The following is a 12,670-nucleotide window of genomic DNA, read 5'->3' on the forward strand; positions in this document are numbered from 1 at the left end:
TTTGGCGTGCCGCCCTATGCTGACCACCCTCACTCTCCTCTCTCTTTACATGCATAGCTGGGCTGGTGGGTGTAAAAATAGTCGGGTTGGGAGGTGGTGGGGAGTGAAGGGAGGTTGTTAGTCACCATTCAGAGAGTTGAAATTAGCAATGAAGAGCTAGCACTCTGCCAGCTGTATGAACAGGACTTTAGTCTAATCTAGTAATCCAGCAGGGACAGGAGCTCCTCTGAGGCCAAAGGGAAGTGAAGTTTGAGACTGAAGGGGGTCACTCCCCCTAGATGTAGCTTGTAAGATTTTTAGGGGGGGGGGGCGTGGGTGAAGCAGGGACAAACAGTGGATTATCAGGGTGATTAAATGCAGTCACTTAGAATAATTTACGTTCTGATGGGATAAACTCTAAAACCTTGTACTATGGGCAACACAGCTATGTGTAAGGTGTGTGGTTCAGACAAAGGTTTGAGGACCGCCGGGAGCCTGTCTAACCTGGACCAGAATGCTTTACCAGACCACTACTGCGAGGAGCATTTTCCTGTGCAGCCGCCATTGACGCTGGTAAGATCTTGGAGTGACATGTGCAGCACAGACAGAGCTGGGACACTTCTGATGTCCACTCTTTTTGTCACAGTTTAGGAGATTTGGTCAGATGAAAAGGTTTCCGAGTATCCTTTTTGAAGGACTTGGAAGTCATAGTCAGCTCTCACTTTTTAAATGTCGAGTTATTTACATTTTGGTCTGTATCTTCATGACAGGATTCTTTGTAAATGGCACTGATGAGCTGCTCAACCTTCATGCATTTTCTAGTTTTTTACATTCGATACCTTTTCATTTACGTGATACAGCGTTCGGCTCTTTGGTGAAAACACTGATCAGAATCCGGACCAATTTGCTCCCCGTCATAAGTGTTATAGGATATTGACAAATTCCCAGGTTGTTATTGTTTGAGCTTTGTCAGAAAGTGTGTGAGGAAAGGGATGAGGTGTTTTCCCTGTCCTCCCCCTTTAAAGGCCAGTGCCACAGTTTTGTTCCTCAATTATTCCTGCACAGCAGCATGTTGACTGCTATCGCTAATTTGAAAAGCAATATAATGCTTTTAGCAGCAGCTTGCATAATGCATTTTCTAGTCGTTTTGAAAATGAATTGTGAAATAACTTTTCAATTATAATTAAAATGCATTGAAGGACAACAGAGGAAACGATTGCTGACTGCTAAGCTAAGACCTAAATTTGCACGTTAACTAAAAAAAAAAAAATTGAAAGATATTTTGGCTCACAGTTTCCTGAATAGAGCAAGCATGTGTTATAATTCAAATGTAGTTGGTGAACTAAGAAAAGTGAGCCACGATAGCTTGGATAAATCTGCAAATAGATGCAAAGCACAGTACGTTTGTAACTGTGACACAATGCGCTTACTGCGACGTCAGAGAGTCAGGATCATTTGCTCTTATATCTGATTGCACCAATTTATTTATTAAATTTTTAGCTGAGATATCCCACTGACTGCCACAGTCAGCTGGACTGCTGTAATTGGCATGTGTGTAGGAGAAGGAGGAGGTGGTAACCTGGCAACCTGCAGGGACCTCAAAGGTCACCTTGAACGCAGGTTCAAGCTGAGCTGTTATTATCTCATAGAACGTAAGAGCAGGATGAGAGGAGAAACACAAACAGAAAAGTTACTTATTTTGATTAATCCATTCTTTTCGAATGCATGACTGTTTGTCTATGTGCAGCACTTTGGGCAAGCTTTGTTGTGTTTTAAAATGTGCTGTACAAATACATTTTGATTGATATCAAGCCTTTGCTGTAAATTGACTGACTCACGTCAATACAATTGTATTATCTTACACTGGCTAATAAACACAAGTTACAGTTCATACAGATCATATTTGGCAGATCTTAAGGGGTGTGAATAGATGTGGGCGACGGGGACAAAATCTAACATCATGATATTTATTATGATACCACCTCCCCTATGTGTCGTGCTAGCTTGGTATTTTGGGAACTGTATTTGTTAAATTCCACTTTTATACAATCATACCCCACTGATTTCTATTAAAATGGTGTATTTCTTCTGATTCACAAATGGCTGACATTTTCTCATTCATCTGTGCTTTCATTGTCATTATAATTGTGTCCAGCTCCATTCTGCCACCACAGTTATTATGATGGCAGGTGTGTTTACATGCAAAAATGGGACATTTCAAAAACCTAATCATAAATGAGATACTCACATCCATGTAAATACATGCAAGGTTGCACAGTGATTTCCATGATGTACTCTTCTACTGTTTCAGAGAACTTAATTAATAATTTCGATTTTGTAATGTTATTCAGTACAGGACAGTTCATTGGCTGGTGAAAGAAGGAAACATTTGGGTTTTTAGGTTCTTCCTAATTCATTTTGCTGATATTGCTGATATAACATGATAATGTTTCATTATGTGGTCGTAATCACATTGGTGAAATCAATCATTAAAATATAACTATGCCTGCTGTACTCTATGCTGTGATTAAAAAATAAAACCCTTTCATCTTCCCTAAAGACACATCCCACATGCTCCTGTTTTTAGACATCAAGTGCTCTGTGTCTTGACCTGTGGCCATGGCCCCCTCTGATACTGATACACCATAGTCATGTACTGCTTTTAAGTACCTAGTATACCCTCCTACTTATTGGGTATAATAGTGGTAAAATTAAACTTGTAACATGTGAAGTTATTACATTGGATTGGAATTACATGAGAATGATCCGTTCTATATCTGAGTAGTGTTAAAAATACATTATATGGAGTTCCTTACATAATATTCCATAAATAATGTGCTTATGTGTGTGTACCATAGTCTATGATTCCACTTTGTTGTTGAAGTTACGTAAAACCACTAACATGGATGCTTCTCCTTCATATACATGCTAAATTTAGCCCAAAACGAATAACCCTGCACTGATGCAGGACCATTCCCAAATTGTCCTCCAATGAACTGCGTAACTGTTTACAGACCAGCAGACATTGATCACAATAGTAATAAAGGAGATGGAACTCCAGGGGAGGTGACTTTATCAAGATTAACGGTTGTTCCAGTTATGTCAACTGGAACGTATTGGAAAGCTTTCTTTACTCTATAAGCAGTTAGATTATTTTATCCTTTTGTGTAGCTGTTGGGTGAAATCTTCACACCTGGTGATTATCTATTACTTTGATTTAAGTACTACTAATCTCAAAACTGTTGGACTGTGTTCATTAGCTGATGTGTGAAAGACAAACCAAAGGAGCTTTCAACATCAGAGGCACACACAAATAGGGCGGCAGCAGCACCAATGGCTGAAGTGCAGTTGCTAGTAAACAGTTGCTACAAAACAGATACTGTGTTTCCACATACACAGCTTTGTATATAATGTGCTCCTTCAGTCAAATCATGATTGTGGTTGAAATGTATGTACATATTTGTATTGTGTTTTAACTCTTGTTCTTATGTAAAAATTGTCATTTAAATGTAACAAATTTATTTTAGTTTTTGGTGGATGACTTGTTCCTCTAACATCCCATAATTGCTCATTTTGGCTGACGTGCTGTTATTCTGGCCTTAACATATAAAATATAGAACAACATTAGCATTAATCTGGAGTATTACGTCTGTTCGACTGACAAATGTAATCTCACTATTCTCTCTCCTTTTACCTCCGGTTTGGTCTCAACCAACTCCTGAGAAAAATGTCTGGTGCTTCAATTGCAATAATTAACTCTCTTAACCAGCTAGTTGCCACCATTGGCTGTTGTTTGGCAATGGACAAGTGGCCCCAGTTTGTGCCCTTCATGAATGTTGCAGCTTTTTTTTTTTTAATTTTTATTGTCTGCTATAAGCATGGTACAAATTGTGGGGATTGTTAACAGTGTCTGTGTATCCTCATTTGTCATTATATCTAATATGGGAGCTCTCAATGTATTGTCCATGCCATATGTCTTTCATTGGAAAGGTCTCTTTTGCTTCGAGGGTAAATGTTTAGTTAAATTCTGTTTTATTAATGTAGGGCCAAATCACAACAATACGTCATCTCGGCACACTTCGACTGCAAGATCGGGACCTTACAGTTTTATGTTAAATGTTAAGTGACAGGCTTCTACAACTAAGAAACTTTTCGCATGAGAGCTAACACAATTCATGTTCATATTCGAGATAACACCAGCTAACACGATCAATTTTGTGAAGCTACAACTTGCAAACAGCTCGCAAAATAGCTTTCGAGATTCAAGGTTGTGGCTGAAGCCCGAGAGGATGATGGCTTGGAGTCAGATAATGTGTGTTTTCCTACAACCGTCCTCCTATTTGTCATGTACACATGGCGGTAGATTCTACTCTGTCTGACTGATGTGCTGATGCCATTACAGTCATCCTGTGTGCTTGCTTTGCTGGCTTTGCTGACAGACAGAAAGCCCTGTTGTCATAGTTACCACTAGAGAGGGCAGTGCTTGTCTCCGTGGTAACTGGGAGGGGTAAGGATGCTCCCAGCCTGGGCACTCGCTGGTCGCTCACGGTGGATGTGTCAGGGATGGTTTAAGCAATTGATTTGCATTATTGATGAAGCTACTGGTATTTTAAAGAGGAAGACTGTGACTTTGCAAATGAATGTTTGATATATTGTGTTGGTGGGTAAGCTTTAGCACCGTGCTTTTTCACGCTTGGCGGGTTTGATTAAGTCATTAAGCAATGTGTCGAGACACCAGCCGAAATATAAGCAGGAACAGATTGTTCCAGAAAAGACACCTGTAGGAATTTACATGATACTGTAGATACCAATGATGCAGTCAGTGTTATTGTGATATATATATATATATATATATATATATACATATATGTTTTTATTTCACTTAACCACCATTCAAAAATTCATCTTTTCAACAGTGATTGCAGCAAGAGAAATGCTTTTGCCTTTACTTTTGATTTTTTTTTTTTTATTTCTGCTTGTATTTATTGCTGATGCTCCCCAGACATGACCTTCATGTAACTAAGCCTTTCAGAGCAGTTTGTCTGATTTGCAAAGCATATTCAAAACATTTTCCCATCAAAGAGAGTGACAAAACTGACTAAGGTCCTTATAACCACGAGTTATGAAACAATTTCTGTAGGATGCTGGTTGCCACAATTCTCCCTTTCTCTCCAGTGTTGAGTGGTTTCTATTCAAAAGCCTCAGTTGTCTGGGCGTCCTGTTGGTCAAAGTGTCACCATAGCAACCAGCCAGTTGCAGAAAAATGACGAGGGCAAGATCTTGCATAATGTGTCTCGGGAATGTGACAATGTTATTAGGCTTGTTTGTGGTAATAGCTGCTTTGTACTGCGCTGCTAGAAAACAATGGAAACTGTAAGTGCATTCATGAGGCTGCATGAGCTAGTCTTTCCAAGGTGTGTTAAGGATATTTATTTATTTCACGTAAATGACAATGCTTGACATTACATGATTGATTTTAGTCTTTACAAATTGAACTTGGCAGGACATTTCACATTAACATGGAGGTTAAGTTAAGAGGAAGGAAAACAGATAAACAATTTGTATTTCATAGTAATGCAATAAAATTACATCATATATTTATAAGACCATACAATATAGTAGTAATACAGTTTCTGTTTTCACCTCATTAGTAATTTATTAAACAGTTCCTTCCTGAAAACGTCCTTTGAAATTAACTGAAAGTTGAAGTTGAAAACACAACTAACTGAGGCCATATTAGATGGAATGTGCTGATTCAGGGAATAGATGTGATAAAAATTTGTGATTATATTCAGCATGACATATAAAGCATGTCAGTCCTAAGAGAAACAACTGTTCTATTTTCTTGTTGACACATTAACTTACATCATGATTCTGCTGGTGTTTATGGCTTTTAGAGTTCTGCTCTTTTAGTTCAAGGAATCAGGCCCTTAAGTGTGAACAAACTTTGGAAACAGGAGGCTATTGTAGGCATAACCCGATGTAACAAAACTGAAAGTCATATTACAAAGTAAAATACCTTGTATGATGTTTAAGGTGTCAAAAAGGAAGCTTGGAACACTGGGCTTAGTAGTCATCAGTCTGGGGCTTCACAACTGAAATTATGAGGTTATTAAGGTATGCCTTACACTATTGCATGTACTGTGTGCCTCGAAATAGTTAATAGAACTGGCTTTACTAAATTGCCACAAACAGTAAACAGTGCCAGCACATTCCCCTTCAAGATAAACCCAGCCATGCTAATGAAGTATTAACCCGTTAATAATGCACTAATGAATGCAGATAATTTTGACAGCCTTTTGTCAAATCTAAGATGTTGTAGCATTTGTGAAAAAAAAAATGACAAGGACATGTTTTAAAATAGCATACAGCTGCTAAATCTGCCTCACAAAATCTTCATGTCTGTGCAAGATGATTTTAGCGGTGTACTGGATGAGCTCAAAGAAATAGCTGCCTAAAAACGTACAACGCGTGTAAATAGCAGAACCATCAGTTTGGTACTTTGAGGTGGTTGTGTTGCAGAGTCTGAGTGATGCAGTGCAGTTCTCTGCAGCTGCCAGACTGTAACTGACTGCAGGTCAGCTAGAAACATCAGACCTGGGCTATTTTTATGCGTGTGTGTGTGTGTGTGTGAAGTAGACATCCATGCTGCAGCGTCAGTGCTTGTTTCATGCATCATCAGTGTCTGATCCCTTTTTTGAGCTCTTGTGGGCAGGGTGACACTGCAGGTGACTGAGTGACAGGCTGAAGAAGGAACAGACAGGCCGTCAGTGAAAATACTTTGACCTTGATAACCAATAACAGAACATCACTCAGCCTGAAAACAAACAGAACATCAGCTGAAGTGCCCATGAGCAATCAAGTGAATCCCCATCAGCTTCCGTGTGAGGGTAGTATTCCTGTATTTGACCTCTGACCTCCCAGTGAAATGAGTAATGCAGCAAAAATAAGCATCACACAGTGTTCTTTCCGCAGCAGGAGCGGAGAGCTGGGAGCTTTGAACAAGCTGTATGCGAGCCAGGATTTAGCTTTAGCAAAGGCATCAAGAGAGAAATGCTGAATCATTCTGCCTCCATGCAGTCCTGGTCCGTTTCCAACTCTAGTTTGCTCAACATCCGAAAACAGACAGGGGGCATGTCCTTTCCAACCAGGGACATAAAGAGAGTTATGCACCAAGAAAAAGGTATATACACAAAACAATTACTTTAGATAATGTATTGTGATATTCTACTCAATGCAAAATTTGAACTTCAGTGTTCCTTCAGTCAGAGTGTTATATTTCACACGACACTGAGGCAGTATGGCTAAGTGAGCTCTTCTCACGAACAAAGCTGGTTCACAAGAAATCAGGGGGAACAAAAAAAAAAAAAAAAAAAAAGGGTGCAGGCTGCTGCAGAAACCAAAAATAGATGATGAAACAGATATAAACAAGCAGATAAAGAACTGAACTCAGGTAGACTCAGGCACTTGCGATCATTATCCAAAATAACAACCTGGCAGTTGGTAGGTGAACTTATATACACAACTACCTGAATGGATAACAAGAGACAGAAATCAGTGGCAAAGTGATACACGAAGTCCAAACAGGGTGTGACACAGAGGTGGACGACCATCTGCCTTATCTGGTTGAGGTCAAGGGAGAGCAGAGAGAGAAAAGAACAGTGTAAAATGTTGGTTCCATAAGCATACCATACTTTAAACCTTAGAACTAGTGAAGGCGTTTTTCACTGTTTGATGAGTCAATTAATTTGACGCTGGAGTTTATTTGAAAAGCAAGAATTTTAATGGGTCTTTGAAATGGAACGTGGGACACCGTACGCATGTCTTTACTGCTTGAATTACTAGGAGAAACTAAAATTCACGCTGGACAATAGGATCCTAACCACTGGTACCAATTAATTTGCCTGTTACAGTGGATTTAGAAGGACTTTAATGGAGCAGATAAATTTGGGCTCCTCATTATTCTCCAATCATCTCTCAGCAGAGTTCCAACAGAGAAATTGGTGATTTATTCGGTCTAAGGTTTGATGGATTTCACCAAAAAGTTTAGACAATGACTCACTGTGTTTAAAAGCAATTAAATCAGGGGTAGCCTTGAGAGGAAAATGTGACCCACTCAGGCACAACAGCTTAATTGTGTGACAGCCAAAGATAAAATGCAAATGTGGATTGGACATTATACAAATATATTTAAACAATTTGTTGCATGTTTTGTTTCTTCCAGTCGGACAGTAATACCAGTTTCCTGCGAGCTGCGAGGGCAGGGAACATCGACAAGGTTTTGGAATATCTGAAAGGGGGCGTGGACATCAGCACCTGCAATCAGGTAGGATATGGATATAATTACATCAGTCACATTACCCATACACACTCACATTTACATACTCTCCCTCATATACCTGGGGATGTACAATACGTTTTAAAAAATAATATGGAAATGTGGATAAGTGTGTGCACACAATAACACAAAAAACAAGATTTTTGCCCATTAGTCTGTTGTCTCAGTGCATACAAGCCTGACTCAGGATGCTGCAATGTTTAACTCATGTTCACAATAAAAACAATTTTGAATATGTGTCTTATGGCAAAAGTAATATAACCAAATACAATTTAAATTTCACACTGCTTTCACACTGCTTAAAAATGACTTATTTTAAGCTGCATAAATTTATATTTTAGCCACCTAGGGGAAGTATAATAAAACACAACAACACATCTGACATCTTACCGCTTCAAAATGTTGCCTCAGCAAACAGTTACCTATTTAACACATCCATCAGACATGGGGCAACGTTAGTATTCATTCATGGTCATCTTTGTGTCAAGCTCATGAAATAAATTCCAACATTCACATTCCATTTACCTCCATATTTGTTTTGAGTGATAGATAGATAGATAGATAGATAGATAGATAGATAGATAGATAGATAGATAGATAGATAGATAGATAGATAGATAGATAGATAGATAGATAGATAGATAGATAGATAGATAGATAGATAGATAGCTTCACATTATTTTTTCATTGCTTGATAGTTTCCATGCGTGTGAAAGCTATTCTAACACAGTTGTTCTGTAATCCTGCACATAAATGCAAGACTTACCTAAATCTATCATTAACTGATTGACAATCTTTTAGAAAGCAGATGTTTCAGATATATTATTTTAACATTTATAAAACAATCCACAGACTTTATTATTCTAACACATTTGATGTCTCTGCATTCCTGTTGGGGAGGAGAATGTGTTTGATAAGAGAGTGCTTCTTTATTTAGGCCGAGTCATTATCTAGTCTGCTCCAAGCCATTAGCATTCCAGCCATGAATCAGGAGTTGGGTGGGGGAGGGGGGGGGGGTCACTGACACCCGATAGGATGTAAACAGTCCTGTCCTGGAAACAGTCATAACGAGCAGCCCAGTAAACAAAGGTCACATGGAATGGAAATCTAAGATTTGCTGGTTACTCTGTGTTGTGTGGAGATATATTCTGTTATCAGCTGATGTGGCAGGCATGAAGTGGGCACTGATCACTTTTGCCCTTGAAGATATTCTTAAACTCAATGTTTCAATGTGTTTTTCCTCATGTGCCGCTGTAGAAATGATTCTATTTGTGTGGCACATACAAGCGGCAACCAGCAGTGACATCACCCATTGATTTGTAAACGGCCATTATGAAGCCTCGAGTTCGAAATTTGGCTGTTGCCAGTTCCAAATGGTTTGGAACCGATAGTGACCATATTTGGGCGAGCTGTGGGGGAGCGAGTGGGGAGATCTGACTCGATCTGATTGGACACCTGGCGATACTACGTCCCGCCCACTGATAGCCATAACCTGAGTGCACCCGGTTATGGTTGAGGGTATGTCAAACAGACAGAAAATGTAAATAATATTTCATGTATATTTTCAGAATGGCGAAGTGTTTCACAAATAGCCTTATAAAACGCAAGTATAAACAACATTACAATGGGATATCTACAGTTCAGTAGGAAAATTATAGATCAAATCACACCTTTTCAACTCAAAAACAAACTGATTTCATGCTACTACCCAGAATCCATTCTGTGGGTACGGTGACGCTTTAGTGCTTTCCAGGGTCAATGTTCTGTCGCTCCCTTTTCCCAAATCCTCCTGCTGCTGCTGCTGCTGCTGAAGACTGATCTGCATTCTCCGGTGGTGGTCTCGAACCCTCTCCTACTGCTCTGGCAGTTAATGCGGGATTATTTTCAAAAGACTAGCCAGAAAACAAATAAGAAGGAGCGACTTTGGCGAGCAAAACCCAAAATTCTCAGTCAATGAAATCATTGACTGAGAATTTTATGAGACTAGTTGAATGGGGGTATATGGAGCCGGAGGCTTTTTGGAGCCAACTTCCAGTGGCACTCGGTGGTATTGCAGTTCAAGGCACTTCCACATCGATCTCATTTTTCAGGTCTAGAAGATACGTCCACTTTATATACAGTTTATTGGCACATAATACATGTTTTGTAAAGTTTTGAAAGGGTGATAAAAACAAAATTCAATTTAGGGTTGTAGAAGTAAATAAACAGGATTAAATATCAGTCAGGAATGTCAGCCTCTTTAAATCAATATCCAGCTGGATGCAGCAGTAAAGACCCATACACCAGTTCATATGACTGGTCCCTACTATAAATGATAAATACCACTGTCAGAGGTGGCCCTGTGATAAGGACCTTTGATGAATATGTGGAGGATACATTATTTTTTAGACACGTTTTAGCTATATTCTGAATCCAGCATGAGTCTACAATTCCTTTTTATATTTGACTTTGTTTTGACACATTGTAGTTTAATTTGATAAAATGAAGTCTCTTAAGCATGTTTACACTTGTAGCTTTTTCCAAAGATTCACGTTTTATGACCACTTATTATCTCATTAACAAAGATCCTCACAGGTTACTACAGCAATTGAGCAAACAAATTCAAAGGTCAAGAAATGCAAGTGAAAGCTTTCGAAAAAAAGGCAGTGGGCTGAATGGATATCAGACTGTTTTGTGCTAAACATGATCAAGAATTAACTTATTTTTTTCATATTAGCAATCAACTGATTATGTATATTTTTAGGGGCCTTGCTTGACAAATCCACAAAGATGTATCAATCAACTCTGCATCTCCCCTCTTCATAGCTTTCTTAACATTCTTTAGCATATTGTTTTGGTCTATGCTCGACAAATTCACATACTGCAGCTTTATAAACATAAACCTTTTCCAGGCTTAGCCAGGTAGCCGATGATCTCATTTTTTTCCCCACAAATGAAAGGAAGGCAACTTGTCAATTAAGGAGGACAAACCTCAGCTCAGAAGAAAAGATAGATACAATAATTACTTGTAAGTCTTTTTCAATATTTGCCTCTGAGTTTTGAGTGGAAAATATTATGGATTGTTATACTAATCAACAATAATCTTTAATATTTCTTATGTGAGATACTTTGTACTTTCCTACAGTGACTAATGCGCATCAGTGATTTACAGAGTGTAGCTCAGTAACACACCAAGATGGTCTGCTGGTATTTACTATGCTTATAACTGGTTTTGCACCCTTGAGACAACTCCAGTACTGCTAAATTACAATTTCACCACAAGCTTTGGCCTCTGACCTTTGATCACCAAAATCTATTCACTTAATTCCTGAGTCCAAGTGAATGTTTGTGCTTGATTTGAAGAAGGTCCCTTAAGGTCTTCCTGAGATATGACGTTCACGAGAATAGGAAAGACATGAGGTCACACTCACCTTGAATGTAGATCCCCTCATCTCTACAGAGACTTTAGCCTCTTTTAGCTTATTGTTTTGATTTTATATATCAATATATTGATGTTTTTATGCTTTAAGACGCTACTTCCTGATGGTTCAAAGGGTTTGTGGGCCGATCCGGAAGTGCCTCAATCTGCAGTACCACCGAGTGCTGCCAGAGGTTGGCTCCACAGACTCCCATTCAATTTGTCTCATAAAATTCTCAGTCAATAAATGTTTTCCACAAGTTATTTTGGTTTTGCTAACCAATGTCACTCCTTATTCATTTTCTGGCGGTCCCACTGAAAATAAGCTCCAAAAAAAAACGTATTTTTGGCTCCGTGTCTGTTTGATTAACAGGCTTGTGCACAGTTTGGAGCCGGTAGTGACCATATTTGGACGAGGGGATCCAAATATGGTCACTACCGGCTCCAAACTGCTCCGAACTAGCAAGATGGCAACAGCCAAAATCTGAATTTGAGGCTTCATAATGGTCGTTCATAAACCAATGGATTTATGGTTGCTGCTTGTTTAGAACAGTGTTACATTACATTACATTTAGCTGACGTGTTCTAATTAACTAAATTAAATCAAAGCTTACCACTAATAAACCAGACTTTATTCAAGCCAAAAGAGTTGATTTATACAAGCTGAGTTTTTATCCAACTGTGGAGAAATTTGAACACAAAGCCACTGCAGAAGTGACGTAAAAAGTACCAGTTACATCTCAAACGATAAAAAATTTAGAAAACATGGAGGAAATGTGGCATTTCCATTTGTTTCATGTATTAAGTATTAATGTGAAGAAGGATACAGTTTTCTCACATTAAAACAGGTGAATGGAAGGGTACCTACTGATATTGACACATTTTTGTCAACCCCTTGTAAACTGTTTGTCACCCATGTTTTCAGTAATCTTGCGAGCAGTCGTCCAGTTTTTAAG

The 12,670-nt window shown here is 38.8% G+C and overlaps 1 protein-coding gene across 2 annotated transcripts in view; it reads left to right on the forward strand.

The window, feature by feature from the left end:
• The window catches only part of LOC138634092 (FRAS1-related extracellular matrix protein 1-like), a 245,503-nt gene that overhangs the window by 165,004 nt on the left and 67,829 nt on the right, over window positions 1-12,670 (forward strand). Inside the window, exon 2 of one of the 2 annotated variants that reach the window (XM_069720712.1) lies at window positions 8,204-8,305. The exons of the other annotated variant lie outside the window; for it this stretch is intronic. Coding sequence (XP_069576813.1) covers window positions 8,204-8,305 — 102 coding nt within the window. The remainder of the gene's footprint in view (window positions 1-8,203; window positions 8,306-12,670) is intronic. 2 annotated transcript variants of the gene reach the window in all.

This window comes from Brachyistius frenatus, unplaced genomic scaffold (assembly GCF_029030835.1).
Source record: "Brachyistius frenatus isolate BFR_SWC_R1_liver_20210118 unplaced genomic scaffold, ASM2903083v1 Contig_248, whole genome shotgun sequence".
Taxonomy (NCBI): Eukaryota; Metazoa; Chordata; class Actinopteri; family Embiotocidae; genus Brachyistius; species Brachyistius frenatus.